Below are 13,313 nucleotides of genomic sequence, written 5' to 3'. Positions count from 1 at the left end.
AATAATATAATCACTATACAGCTCAATTGGATTCCTAGACTCCTGATCACTATGCCTACATATTTCAGATTCTTCATTACTGCTATCCTCATCATCATAGTACGAAGATGATTGAACCTTATCTAAATAAGTAGTGTCTTTTATTCTAACCTCGTCCTATAAATTAGGCAAATATTCACTATTTACATCAAGGGTAAAATTGAAAACACTATTTTGGAAATTTAGATCTTTTAAAGAAGTTCTATTCTGGGTCTCTAACAAAAGCTTTTGGGCCGACTCACATGAATTCCTGACGTAATCGTGTATAGAAGGTTCACTCATGGGTGCATTTTTTTTTTATTCATTTGTAACACAAACCTATTTGTATTCTCAGTTAATTGTTTGAGAGACTCTTCTAGAGGAAGAACAGGTACAGAAGGATCATAATAGGGACTAGTTTTCAATAGTTTGATTGTATCCTCTAGAGACGAAGAACTAGTACTATAATCTTCTTGCTCGTAAGACTGATGCATGTGTGGATAGTAATTGGGCTCACCAGGGTATGACCCATATCCTTCCAAAGGATGGCGTTCCCAACCACTATTCCCAACATGGTCATAAAAAGGATGATGTCCATATTCAAATTCAGGTCGATACTCATTGTATTGGCTTCTATCATACCAGTTCGACATTCTTAATTGCAAAGGAATTCTATACAATCACAATCAAGGATGACTCGACCAAATCAAACCTATAGAATCTAGCAAACAAAAAGCATGATGGCTCCACTTAGATTGTTTTCTAGACCAGCTTATATTCCTTCGAAAAGGAATTCGTTACAATTTGAGCACACCCCTCTGGAATCAATCCGAGCTAATGTAAGTTGAATCGATGCGAGGGAAGCTCAGTGGAGCTTTGATACCCAAGGCCTCACCGCTATCACAAGGCGGCGCAGTCACGCATTCAACTCACAGAAACCATCATGAACTTTGAGGTGTGCTTAAAAAGAGCAACCAATATTTTTCGAACGAGTTTCCTATTAAGCTCGTTACCCTATCGGTCTCGTTCTATTCCAAATTTCAAAGCTTAGGTTCGCGTTTGGTTTCGTTTGCCTAAGGCGGGAAAGAAGGGAGCGGTGATGAAATCCGAACCCTTATCTTGTATTGCCCAGGCCTTGCCCTTTACTAGGAATTTAAAACAGTCCAAATTCGTCCTCAATCAATGAATCACCTTAAGGAACACAGTAACTCGCTTACAGGATATTCGCGAGTGTTTCGATGGACTTACCTCCCGTACCAGACGGGGGATGAACCGTTGAAGTCGACTCGGGCCACGACTCCTATGTTATGTACGAACCCGAGGGGCCGACACGATATAGTAATCGTCGTCCTTCCCTGCACACAGTTTATATAATTTTTTTTTTTTAATAATACCCTTCCGTAGGGTTAAAAAAAGAATAAAGTCCAATTGTCCAGAATAAAGTCCAAATAAAAAGTCCAAAAAAAAAATACAAAAATTATGAAAAATAAAGTCTATTTATAAATTCTAAAAGAATAAATAAAATCTATATACAAAAAAAATAAATAATAAAAATTAAATCCTAAAAAAAAATTATGTCTTTTTTTTTCTTCTCCTTTAGCTTTTAGCTTTTAGCTTTAAGCTTTTTGTTCCCAAGTCCTTAGTATTCCACTTCGAACCTGTAAATCAAAGACAAAAAAAAAAAGAAACGTAAAAAGGAACAAATAAAATAATAAAAAATAATAAAAACCTAAAAATTCTACCTAAGCACAAATCCGCGTCGGCGGCGCCAAAATGATTAAAGATTTTTTGCGGGGTTGTAGTAATGAGGTTCAAACTCTCGGACTTGTGAAGGATAATTTTTTTAGAAAATAAATATATATACAAATATATTGACAAATTGGTAGAGAGTTACTGGGACTAAGGACTTGGCCAATTCTCATGCATATGGTACATTTTATTTATCCTTAACAATTATCGCTCAAAACATAAAATGTACGGACTCTTATTTTGCCAATATAGATTCTCATAATATTAGTTATAAATCGTAAGCATGTGACATCAAACATTTAAGCAAGCATGCCGCATCAAATAAAATGATAACTAATTAATCAAAATCATTTTTTCAATTTTAAATCAATGCAAAAGTCATAAAAAGAATAAATTAAATTTACCAGGCTGACGAAAATCGCCTCCTCCGTTGTCCCAATGTTGGGTTTAGCTCATCATGGTGAAATACCTCTCAAAATATTTTATTAAGCTCAATTCGTATTTACAAGAAGAGAAAACAATGAAACAGGAAATTGCAACAGCGCATATGCGTTACAGACCGACTGTTTCAAGTCTCAACTGTTACGCTGAAGATAATCGTTACAAATCTGAAGATAAATGTTGCAAACGAGGATGAAGAAACTGTTACAATGAAGATAAACGTTGCAATCCAGTTGAAGAAACTGTTACGACGGAGGAATAAACCGTCGTCGTTTCCCTGTTCTTCACGAGCAGCAGGAGCAGGAACAACAGAGTTCTGAAAACTCTTGATTCACGCCTCCTGAGCTCTCCTCTCGACCCCAAACTCTCGACAGCCCTTCCAGGACTCATGTAGCTACTATTTATACATTTTAGGCGCATCAAATCTCTCCCTTAATTCCTCAAAATCTTCACAGTAAAGGAAAATTATTCTTGGGAATAATTTCCTATTTTCTTTCTATGCATGCGTTAATTTTCTTGAAAATTTCCACAATATGTTGATACGCAACCTAGGAGAATATCTGCACTTAATTTCCACAACCCATGCAGCATCTTCACGTAATTTTCTTTCCAAGTTTAACCGATATCTCTTCTTTCCTGTTTTAATCGAGAATCGATTATCTGGCCAAATTTGATCGATCCCAACCACCAAAATATCTTCTTATATACATATCACATATACCCATTAAGTTTCAGCGATTTAATCACCTTAAAACACCTTCAAAAATCGATTGGCAAATCTGCTAGTACATGAAGAAATTTTCCCGCCAAATATTATTTTCAAATTCTGGGAAGAAAGTGACCTCCCCCTAATCCATCCCTGGGGTCCCTTTAGCAATTGGGGTGGAAATGGTAATTTTTTTGGATTCCTCGGTCACATTTCTGGGACGCTTCCGGTGCATTTCTGGGGTGCCTTTAGTACTTTATCCTGGGGTATAAAACACCACTTTTTGAGCCAATATCGCCGCAAGAGCTTATTTCTCTAAAAACATCTACAAGAACACAAAATAACACAATAAGTACTTAATTGAGTCTAACAATACAGAAAATTGAGAACAAAATAGACACATAAATGCATCTATCATGGTCCCCCACCAAAACAGGGTGGTGCCCAAAAAAACCGTTCTTAGCAAAAGCAAAGAGAAAAAGTTATAAGACGTATGAAGCCAGGCCCGATAGATGTCCAAAGCCCATAAGCTCAATAAGAAAGAAACTTGTTTTGAGGCATACTCATTTTTTTTGAGGCATACTCATTCATTGTACCATCTAGGATGGGTTTATAAGGGATGTCTAAAGGTAGTGCAATTACCTATATATCCTTAAACAATTTAAATTACTAGAGTGCCCTTATTCTCAAAACCTAAAAATCAAAAATCAAAATAAACTCTAAACTCAAACATCTTGGACTCCAATTCAATCAAGAAATTGATCAAGCAAAGCAAACACGAATCGAAGTGAGCGATGTAGGAGTGCGAAATCCAAATCTCAATTGCTCTTAGATGTATTTTAGAATGTATGTGTAACAAACCCATCTTGTTTTTGATTGATTTTATTTTGTTTGATCGATAGAATACGACTTCAAAGAAGAAATTAGGTTTTCAGAAGATCAATTCGGCTGATCTTGGAGTATCAATTTTGAGCCGAACCTAGTGTATGATTTAGAGAAACACTATGTTCGACTAATGCGACTTTGCTAGATTTTGTTCGAATCAGCCGAACCAAAATTCGTCAGTTACAGAGTGAAGTTCGGCTGAAAAGTTATCAGCCGAACTGTTCATCTGGTCAGTAGATCTGGGTTTTAAAAATTTTATTTTTTGATAGATTCAACTTATAAAAAGCAATTAAACCTCGTATAGAAGTCTACCTATGATTTGAATCACACATTTTGGTCACTTCTAATCACTAAAATCTCAAAATTCAAAACCCAAGTTTTTTTTCACTTCTTCTTCTTCCTCTCAAAATCCCAACTCTCTCACATAAATTTGATTTATCTACTAATTCACCACTAATAATTTAATTTTTAATCAATCCTTAAAATTCCTAACTAATCAAATCTAATCATAATCATTAACACCAATTATGTAAGGATAGTTATGCCATTATCAAAAAGGGTGGATAAGGGATGACGTTGTTTTTTATTTAGTGACTCTATTTTAGAGTTATTTGGTATGCCTCAAAAAAATTCAGTACGACTCAAAATAGGTTTCGTAAGAAAGCATATATAGCAAGAATAAGACGTATGAAACCACTAGTTGCGCCACTCACGAGAGAAAATAAACGAATAGTCATCGACTCATCGTCAAATCCCTTTTCTAACGCAAACACAAAAACAAAAATTCTCTAAGTACCAATATTATTATCTCTCCTTTTCTCTCCTCCGCAAACAAATCTCTCTCTGAAATTTATTTTTTAGCCGGAAACCATCGTTTCCGGCTATCATCCCTCCACCAACAATGGTGTCTCCTGAGAACTCAAATTGGTTCACGGTCTTGGATTATGCTTCGTTCGATGACATTTCAGTTCCCGGAGGCGATTTTCCGGCACCGACTACTGAAGTTCCTTGGACTTCTCAGACCTTAAATGTCTCCAACCCTAGTGTCAGGTTTGTTTCCATTTATTTCAATTTCCGTTCTGCTCTGTCTTTTATTCAATCCCTCGTTGAAGAAAACTTAAACCTGGAATAAGGAAAAATGCTTTTTTAATTGTAAATCTTATAAGCATAGTAATTGGGGTGTTCCTTGACTATGATTTGATGCTGAGATTATATTGCTTGGGTGTATTCGTTTGATTGCTTTTTTCATATGAAATCAGATTGCTTTTTTACTATTGAAGATTGATGCAATTATTGTATGGAATAAAATTAACAATGTTCTCTCAATTTACAATGAAAAGTAGTACTATTGTACTACTAACAAATTATAAAAACAGTATATTTGTTTTATATGTCACTATTCACTCATATTTATTGGATTTACAAAAAGAAAACCCCTAGTGTAGGATGAAATTGATTCAAAACTCACAATCCTTATGTAAATGTTAATGATTGTAACTAGAGTATTCGGCTTTAATCTGTAGAATTTTTTATTGTTTTTTGAATCGACCAAAAAAAATGTATGTGTACAGAAATTCATGTGCTTCAATATTTGGATACTTGCATCGGGTTGTGCGGATTGTACTTCACGTCTATTGTTACAGTATTATGTTTCTAAATTTCTTGTTGCTAACTTTTCATGCTGTGTAAATATCTCAGTTTGGATTTTGATGGCTCCTTTGGAGATTCGGATGTTTTTAAAGAAACAGGCTCGCGGAAAAGGTATTTTCATTAACACATTGCTCAGTTTTAGATGCCTTATTTGATTGCTGATTCTTTCTGAGGCTGCTTGTAGTCATATGCTTTGTCCTATAGTTCACCGCCTATATGGATTTCGCTGGTTAAATTTTTTGGATGTAGATTGTGAATGCTCTTTCTTTCTATGTAGTTCTTGTTTTTCTGCCATAATTCGAAAGATTTATGTTACAGAGTGAGGTCAGAAACAAGCAGTACATCTGGTTCAAAAGCATGTAGGGAGAAAATGCGGAGGGATAGGCTAAATGAAAGGTATGCTCTGTCTAGTTTTCGTTCTTTATGTTTATCTGACTCTCTAACTCTGATTGGTGTTGTTCTGATTGAAAGATTCCTAGAGTTGGGTTCTATTCTGGACCCTGGAAGGCCCCCCAAGATGGATAAAGCTGCCATATTGAGTGACGCTGTTCGAATGGTGACTCAGTTGCGTAGTGAATCGCAGAAGCTTAAGGAGTCAAATGAGAATCTTCAAGAAAAACTAAAAGATTTGAAGGTTCGCTTGGATTTCCTTATTTATTTTCATCGCTCTCCTAGTCACCTCCTTTAATCTGTTTGTGCATTGCCTTATTGGAATATTGGAGTAAAGCATTATTTGTTATGTTGTGGACTTCATCACACTGTTTGTAGAGGACGTTTGCACAAAAGTTGGAAAACATCCATTTCCTACATTTTTGTGATTTATTTTGAATAGTTGTCTGGTGGTTTAGGTTGAGAAGAATGAGCTTCGGGATGAGAAACAGAGGTTGAAAACAGAGAAAGAGAAGCTAGAACAGCAAGTTAAAGACGTGAGCACCCAACCTAGTTTCATCCCTCATCCTGCTGCAATGCCTGCTGGAATGCCTGCAGCATTTGCCGCTCAAAGCCAAGCTGCTGGCAACAAAATGATGCCATTCATGGGCTACCAGGGTGTTGCCATGCCCATGTGGCAATTTATGCCAGCTGCTGCTCGTGATACGTCACAGGATCATGTTCTTCGACCCCCAGTTGCTTAAATTAGCAGACAGACTACAACAATGGAGTCTGACTTTTCTCTTTCGCGGTCATTATTTATTTTGTATCTGTTATGCTCCTTGTTTATGTTGACGAAATTCAGAAAGACTGGATAAGTAAATCACTGATATCTAGGGAAACTGAGAACCCTTATGGAGTTGTTTCTGATCATTTGTAAATTCCAATAAGCAAACTTGGTAAATTTTGTTTTTCTGTTATCCTTCTTTCCTCTTTTAGTTGATTCTGGTTTGTGAAAATATTTTGATTTAGATCCCCAGTTACTGTCAGGAATCCTCGTCACGAGTTGCTTTTTTTTTGTGTTCAGTTATTGCCCTTTGAGACCCAGAACTTTTGTCTGCATATGATTTTTTAACCTCTGAACTGACAGAAAAAGCTCACGGAGATGGTTTCTACTTGCAGTGAACAACATCAGGATCTCAGTCACTAGTTAATCGATTTGGAAGACATAGCTGAATAGACAGACATGAACTTTTGCTAGTGCTATTATTCTCACACATAAAATGAATATGATACGCAAAATTCCCTTGCTTTTACGTTTAGAAGGGTAAACAGAAGAAACACCACAGTGAGAGATAGGCAAACACAAATTACATACAGTACGTATGATCTGTAAACTGTATGAAATTCCATAACTGTTTAAAGGGACACAAGAATTGTTACCCCGAATCCAATCACCATTGCAAATTTCACCTCTTTATGACCTCTGTTGCCAGAGTTCGAGTTTGTTCCTGTTGTAGTAGTTTGGGTAGGAGAACTGGCAGGTGCTTCAGATGGACTACCAGCTTGTGATTTTGGAGGTGTTGCCGGGGTTGCAGGTGTTGATGGGGCAGTAGTGGGTTTTGGTGGAGACTTGGCAGGAGTTGTTGGTGGTGAGGTTGCTTTTGGTGGAGACTTGATTGGAGGTGGGGAAGGTGTTTTTGGCGAAGGAGGAGGTGGGGAAGGTGTTGCTGGAGGAGGTGGGGAAGGTGTTGCTGGTGAAGGTGTTGTTGGCGAAGGTGTTTTTGGCTTAGGTGGTGGCGACGATGGAGTAGATTCAACAATCTCAACTTCGAGCTTCATTCCTTGGCTGCAATGGCTTGTAATTCCACAAATAAAGAACCTCTTTCCCGCAAAAGAGAGAGTGATTACTGTGTTACCGCTCGTATCAGATGAGATTGGGTTGTTCCCGTTACATGTCTTATAGTCGGCCTCCGGAACTTCAAATACGCTGTGAGGTGCTGCATATTGGAAGACTGAAAAAAGAGAATGATCCAAAATAGTATGAGATTGAAGTTATAATGACTTGGGAATTACATATCAGACTTACTTACCAAGAGTATCGCCAACTTTAAGCGTTTTACCCTTTGTCCATGCGTCCAAGTTGGTCGTTTGGTCCCAACCGCCTCCAGGAGCTCCTACTGTGTGACTTGCTCCGAATGCATACTTGATGAACATGGCTGTGACAGCCAAGTTCATTAGACATCTCAAGTTCCACATTTCCTCTAATAGGAAACAAAGATGGAACCGAAGAAGAACAAAGTAAAACAGCACCAATGAATTAAACCGAAACCAGGAAAAGTTCACATGGCATGGGTTTCTGAGGTTTCAGAAACTATACTTATAGGGATTACTAAATAGAATCAAAGATACCTTAAGAACTACTCCCTCCGTTGCTTTTTAATAGGCCAGTTTGTATAAATAAATATTTCAAAAAAATAGGTCAGTTTTCTAATTGAGAAAGTCAAATGTTACTTTAATTTTCTGGGACCATTTTTCTTTTAACTTCTTTTGATGACAAGTGTTATGTGGACCATTTCACTTATTTCTTTGGCTGACAAGTGTCATGGGGACCATTTCACTTCACTTCTTTTATTGACAAGTGTCTAGAGGACCACTTTCAATAATTAGTTCTCTTAATTTCCTTAATTTTTTCTAAAAAAGAAACTGACCTATTAAAAAGTAACGGAGGAAGTAAAATATTATGATTAATTAAAAAATATAATTTAGGATAGCAATTACAGGTTGTTTATTCTTCCTTCAAATCTTAATTGATTTTCTTGATAAATTTTATAGAACCATTTACCGACTGATTTCTGGATCTTGGTTGGAAAAGCTAAAACATGGAGTCACATCGTTTTAATTTGTATTTCAATTTTGTTTTCTAATCTGAATGACGAAACAGTCTTTTGTGGTTGGTAGATTTTCGCGTTTTACTTCGTTAAGTTAGGCTAGTGATGCAATGCACGTTTAAAGCACACACCATCCTGAATCTAACACTTGCTAGACAGAAAGGAATTGTAGGTGCACCCAGATTTCATTGTTTATATGGATTGGAGGGAGAAATATGTTATTCCCATTTAATTTCCGTTTTGTGATTTACAGAAAACTGGTGGTGTAGGCTGAGAAGAATGACCGCGCAATGCTAAGTAAAGAAAGCAAAGCTAGAACAACAAAATGGAAGGCATGAGTGCTCAGCCTAGGCAGTTTCATGCTTCATCCTGCAGATTTACTGCTTGAAGCCAAACTGTTAGGGACAAAAAACTATCATTAACATGGCCCTGGGTATTATCAGGTGGCAATTTATGCTGCCAGCTGTTGGTGTTGATACGTTCTCCGGTTGATTAAGAAAGGAAGATATTGTTTGGGAATTAAATAGTCCCACATTGCCTAAAACACCTAGCCTCTATACATATATAACACTATGTGCCTTTTCACTCATTGTCAATTGGTTTTGAGTTGGAACCCCAGAAATCTTACAGATATAACGCGGATAGAATCATTTTCTCCTTCAGTTTCATCATATATATATTTCATTTCTGTCATGGAATTGTACCTGTTATATTTATAATAACTCGAAATTTAGAAATATATGCCTGTTTTGTTTTGCGTTTTCGAATATATGCCTGTTTTTTGAACTTTTCGAATATAAGCCTGTTTTGACTTGGTCCCACTGTTTTTTTTTGAAAAAAACGGATTCCATCCAGTTAAGTGCAAGGTGGAAGTTATCTCACCTATTAAAAAGTCTTATTTACCCCTGAACCACATCTCGTTTGTGCAAGGTTGATTTCTCACCAACTAAAAACCCTGAACCCTAAAACTTGGGAATGTTGAACCCTAAAACTTGGGAACTCTGAACCCTGAAATTAGGAATGATGAACCCTGAATGAAAAAACCTGAATCCTGAACCCTAGACCCTGAACTTGCGAATGATGAACCCTTTTGGGGAATAATGTAACGGACCTGTAAATGGTGAAACGATCCTGAACCTAGATCATCGAACCTTAAAAAAGATGAAGAAGGTCATCATGGCAATGAATAAAGGGTAAATAAGTAAAAATACAATGGGACTTAACCAAGATGGATGGAAAAATGGAGACAGGTATATATTTGAAAAGTTGAAAAAAACAGTCATATATTTATAAACTGGGTTTTGAATAGGCCTAAATTTCTCAATTTGATATCATAATCTCTGAATTGGTAAAAAAAAATAGATTGTAGTTGACTATATTAAGAGCTTAGCCGTAGGTTGTTCAATATTGGAAGAGATCAACGAGATTGAGATGATATATTTTTTTCCCTCTCATGGTATTATTATTCAGGCACATAACAATGAATAAATATTCAAGAAAAAAACTGACTCACATACTCTTCAGAAAGGGAAAACAGATGAAAACGCAGGAATAGAGCGATTGGAAAATCAAATTACATCAACATGGTGTATATGAAACTGCTTCAACTGGTTAGAGACACAGAAGAGTCATGAATCCGAATCCAAGCACCGTTGCAAAATTCACCTCATAACCCCCGTTACCAGCATTTGGTGCGGTTGGTTTAGGAGCAGGTGGTGGTTCGGATGTAGTACCCTGGGAAACTGGAGGAGAATCGGCGGATGGAGTAGATTTTGGTGGAGATAAGGCTGGAGTTGATGGGGTAGTGGAACTAACGGTGTTAATTGTAACCTTCATTCCCTGGGCACAATGGTCCGAGGCTCCACAAATGAAGAATCTCTTTCCTACATAAGAAAGAGTTATTGGTGTTTTACCACTATCATCAGACGAGATCGCGTCGCTTGTATCACATGCATCGTAAGCCTTCTTATCTTTAACTTCGAATACATTGTGTTGCGCGCCATATATGAAGTCTGAAAACAGAGAATGACCCAATTCGGAATGAGAATGAAGTGAAAAGGACTACACAATTGCGTCATTTTTTTTCTTCTTTTGAGATGAACAACAAACTAGCTAAACTTACCAAGAGTATCGCCAACTTTAAATGTTTGACCCTTTGCCCATGTGGGTAAGTCGGTGACTTGATCCCACTCACCGTCGGGACCTCCTACTTTATGGATGGCTCCGATTGCTGACTGAATGAACATGGCCGTAATAGCCAAGCTCATTAGAGTTCTCAAGGTCAACATCTTCCTCTAAAAGGAAGCAAAAAATGAAACAGAAGAAAAACAAGAAAAGAACAAAAAGGCTTAGAGGACAAGAGAATAACTGAACAGGGAAAAGTCTTAATGGGTTTGAATTCAGGTATGAGAAATGATATTTATAGGAGTTGTAATGTAAGATGTATCGATTAATTTATGGTTTTGATTCACCGAGTTGGGTGATGATAATGCACAATATGAAATAGCAATTACAGGCTGTGTAATACTTCCTCAACTCAAATATTTCATTCACTTCTATTTATTTATTTTCAAGTGTTTATAAAATAGTAATTGAATTGAGCTCTGTATCATAAGTCTGGATCATCGAAACATGGAGTCACATCTTTGTTATCTGATTCCTCAGTTTGTTTGTAAAGTTTCAGGGCATCACTTTGTGATGCCAGTGATGACAACAAACACGTTTGAAGCACAATCTTGTAACAAAATTTTGCAAGACTTTTTCTCAGTACTAGTATTTGTTGGAGTATGTAACGCGTTGTAAACCACATATGTGTAGCTAGGATAGTCCCACATGGAATAAGAGGAAGTACATGTGGTGCCTAATAAGTTTGGGCATCTCCTTACATAGCACCGAGGCCTTTTAGATTAAAACCCCACACCTGCTGTAACAGGTGGTCAAGTGTGGACAATATCGGTGCTATGTGGTCGGGCCCATAAGTAGGGTCCGGCGGTCCGTGAAGATCCTAACAACTGGTATCAGAGCCTATGGTTGGGGTTACTGTCCGAACGGAGAAGTGGTTGTGGATGTCACCCGGTACGACGCAGGTGGAGCAGGCAAGGCCCAAGGTAGAGCTGGCGCTCAAGGTGGAGTTAATGCCGCTCCCCATTAACTCAGGTGGAGCAGGGTTCTGTGGTGGGCAAGGTTGTGCTCAAGGTAGAGTTACTGCTAGCCTTCCCATTTAACTCAAGGTGGAGTAGGGTTCCAGGGCGTGTAGTGACAATAATCATGTTCGATGGGTAACATATACGGACGGTGATCATATGGTGGAGCATGATAGGATTGGTGAGGTGGTTTAATCTCGCCAAGGTGGAGATTGTTGGAGTATGTAACGCGATGTAAACCACATATGTGTAGCTAGGATAGTCCCACATGGAATAAGAGGAAGTACATGTGGTGCCTAATAAGCTTGGGCATCTCCTTACATAGCACCGAGGCCTTTTAGATTAAAACCCCACACCTGCTGTAACAGGTGGTCAAGTGGGGACAATATCGGTGCTATGTGGTCGGGCCCATAAGTAGGGTACGGCGGTCCGTGAAGATCCTAACAACTGGTATCAGAGCAAATGTTGGATTAACTTCAACATAGAAGTCACTAACAAGCTGGTTATGACAAGATTAGGAAATTGATGTAATCCTAAGGGAATTAGAAGTCATCTAGTTCTAAGAAAAGGAAAGACATGTAATAAGGTAATAGGATTAGGAAAAGGAATTCATAGTTATATATATATATGATCACCAAAGTTGTGGTTGATCATATGAGCAAGATTAGAGCTTGTGTTTAGTTTTGAGAGATTTTCTAAACATCAATAAAGAGAGTTGTCTTTATATAAGCTAAGTTTCATCTTGCAGTTGCCATTAATTGGTATCAGAGCTTGTCTACACCGAGCCATGGGAGACGAGAGCACCATCATACGTGCAAAAGATTTCTCACAAGCACAGTTGAAGCTTAAGGGGAGAATGTTGGATTAACTTCAACATAGAAGTCACTAACAAGCTGGTTAGGACAAGATTAGGAAATTGATGTAATCCTAAGGGAATTAGAAGTCATCTAGTTCTAAGAAAAGGAAAGACATGTAATAAGGTAATAGGACTAGGAAAAGGAATTCATAGTTCTATATATATATAATCACCAAAGTTGTGGTTGATCATATGAGCAAGATTAGAGTTTGTGTTTAGTTTTGAGAGATTTTCTAAACATCAATAAAGAGAGTTATCTTTATATAAGCTAAATTTCATCTTACAGTTGCCATTAGTATTTAGTGTTTAGAATAGCAATTGGCTGCTTTAATATAGACGTGATTACTACTTTGGATTTTTTTTTTGTTTCTTTCATTTTTAGGTAGAATACGGCTAGTTGGTACATGTTCTTTCAGTAGCATACCATAGGGCCATCTCATCACATTATTGTTTGGTCAAGACATATGGATGCCAAATTGCCAACTGGTTTACCGTTTGGCAGTGGTGATTTTACTCTTTTGTTGCTTAAAATGGCTCTCTCGACAATGCTTCATAGGTGGGTGTTTCTGCATAAAGAGTTGAAATGCGCGTATTAGGGGTTTGGA

General features: G+C 37.4%; 3 protein-coding genes across 3 annotated transcripts; 1 reads left to right on the top strand and 2 right to left on the bottom strand.

Annotated features, from left to right (window-relative positions):
• The first annotated feature begins 4,510 nt into the window (after positions 1-4,510).
• LOC113304136 (transcription factor ILR3-like) lies at positions 4,511-6,821 on the top strand. The gene is made up of 5 exons (XM_026553200.1): positions 4,511-4,849; positions 5,498-5,560; positions 5,768-5,845; positions 5,921-6,083; positions 6,298-6,821. Exons 1-5 carry the CDS (start codon positions 4,701-4,703, stop codon positions 6,580-6,582), a joined length of 738 nt encoding a protein of 245 aa, XP_026408985.1. The 5' UTR covers positions 4,511-4,700; the 3' UTR covers positions 6,583-6,821.
• A 361-nt stretch (positions 6,822-7,182) lies between these two features.
• LOC113333361 (uclacyanin-3-like) lies at positions 7,183-8,153 on the bottom strand. Its single transcript, XM_026579871.1, has 2 exons — positions 7,912-8,153; positions 7,183-7,833 (listed from the first exon to the last, which is right to left on the bottom strand). Exons 1-2 carry the CDS (start codon positions 8,075-8,077, stop codon positions 7,238-7,240), a joined length of 762 nt encoding a protein of 253 aa, XP_026435656.1. The 5' UTR covers positions 8,078-8,153; the 3' UTR covers positions 7,183-7,237.
• A 2,047-nt stretch (positions 8,154-10,200) lies between these two features.
• Positions 10,201-11,110, bottom strand: LOC113333353 (uclacyanin-3-like). The gene is made up of 2 exons (XM_026579864.1): positions 10,832-11,110; positions 10,201-10,721 (listed from the first exon to the last, which is right to left on the bottom strand). Exons 1-2 carry the CDS (start codon positions 10,995-10,997, stop codon positions 10,321-10,323), a joined length of 567 nt encoding a protein of 188 aa, XP_026435649.1. The 5' UTR covers positions 10,998-11,110; the 3' UTR covers positions 10,201-10,320.
• Positions 11,111-13,313: the final 2,203 nt, after the last annotated feature.

The sequence above is a fragment of the Papaver somniferum genome, chromosome 1, assembly GCF_003573695.1.
Source record: "Papaver somniferum cultivar HN1 chromosome 1, ASM357369v1, whole genome shotgun sequence".
Lineage (NCBI taxonomy): Eukaryota > Viridiplantae > Streptophyta > Magnoliopsida > Ranunculales > Papaveraceae > Papaver > Papaver somniferum.
Note: the sequence above shows the minus strand (reverse complement) of the source record. Positions and strands in the feature narration are given on the sequence as shown.

Bases quoted from the DNA above. Each gene is read 5' to 3' on its own strand.
- LOC113304136 (XM_026553200.1), top strand. From the start codon at position 4,701: ATGGTGTCTCCTGAGAACTCAAATTGGTTCACGGTCTTGGATTATGCT. The intron at 4,850-5,497 runs GTTTGTTTCCAT...TAAATATCTCAG, and splicing joins GTCTCCAACCCTAGTGTCAG to TTTGGATTTTGATGGCTCCT. The intron at 5,561-5,767 runs GTATTTTCATTA...TTTATGTTACAG, and splicing joins GAAACAGGCTCGCGGAAAAG to AGTGAGGTCAGAAACAAGCA.
- LOC113333361 (XM_026579871.1), bottom strand. From the start codon at position 8,077: ATGTGGAACTTGAGATGTCTAATGAACTTGGCTGTCACAGCCATGTTC. The intron at 7,834-7,911 runs GTAAGTAAGTCT...CTCTTTTTTCAG, and splicing joins TAAAGTTGGCGATACTCTTG to TCTTCCAATATGCAGCACCT.
- LOC113333353 (XM_026579864.1), bottom strand. From the start codon at position 10,997: ATGTTGACCTTGAGAACTCTAATGAGCTTGGCTATTACGGCCATGTTC. The intron at 10,722-10,831 runs GTAAGTTTAGCT...CTCTGTTTTCAG, and splicing joins TAAAGTTGGCGATACTCTTG to ACTTCATATATGGCGCGCAA.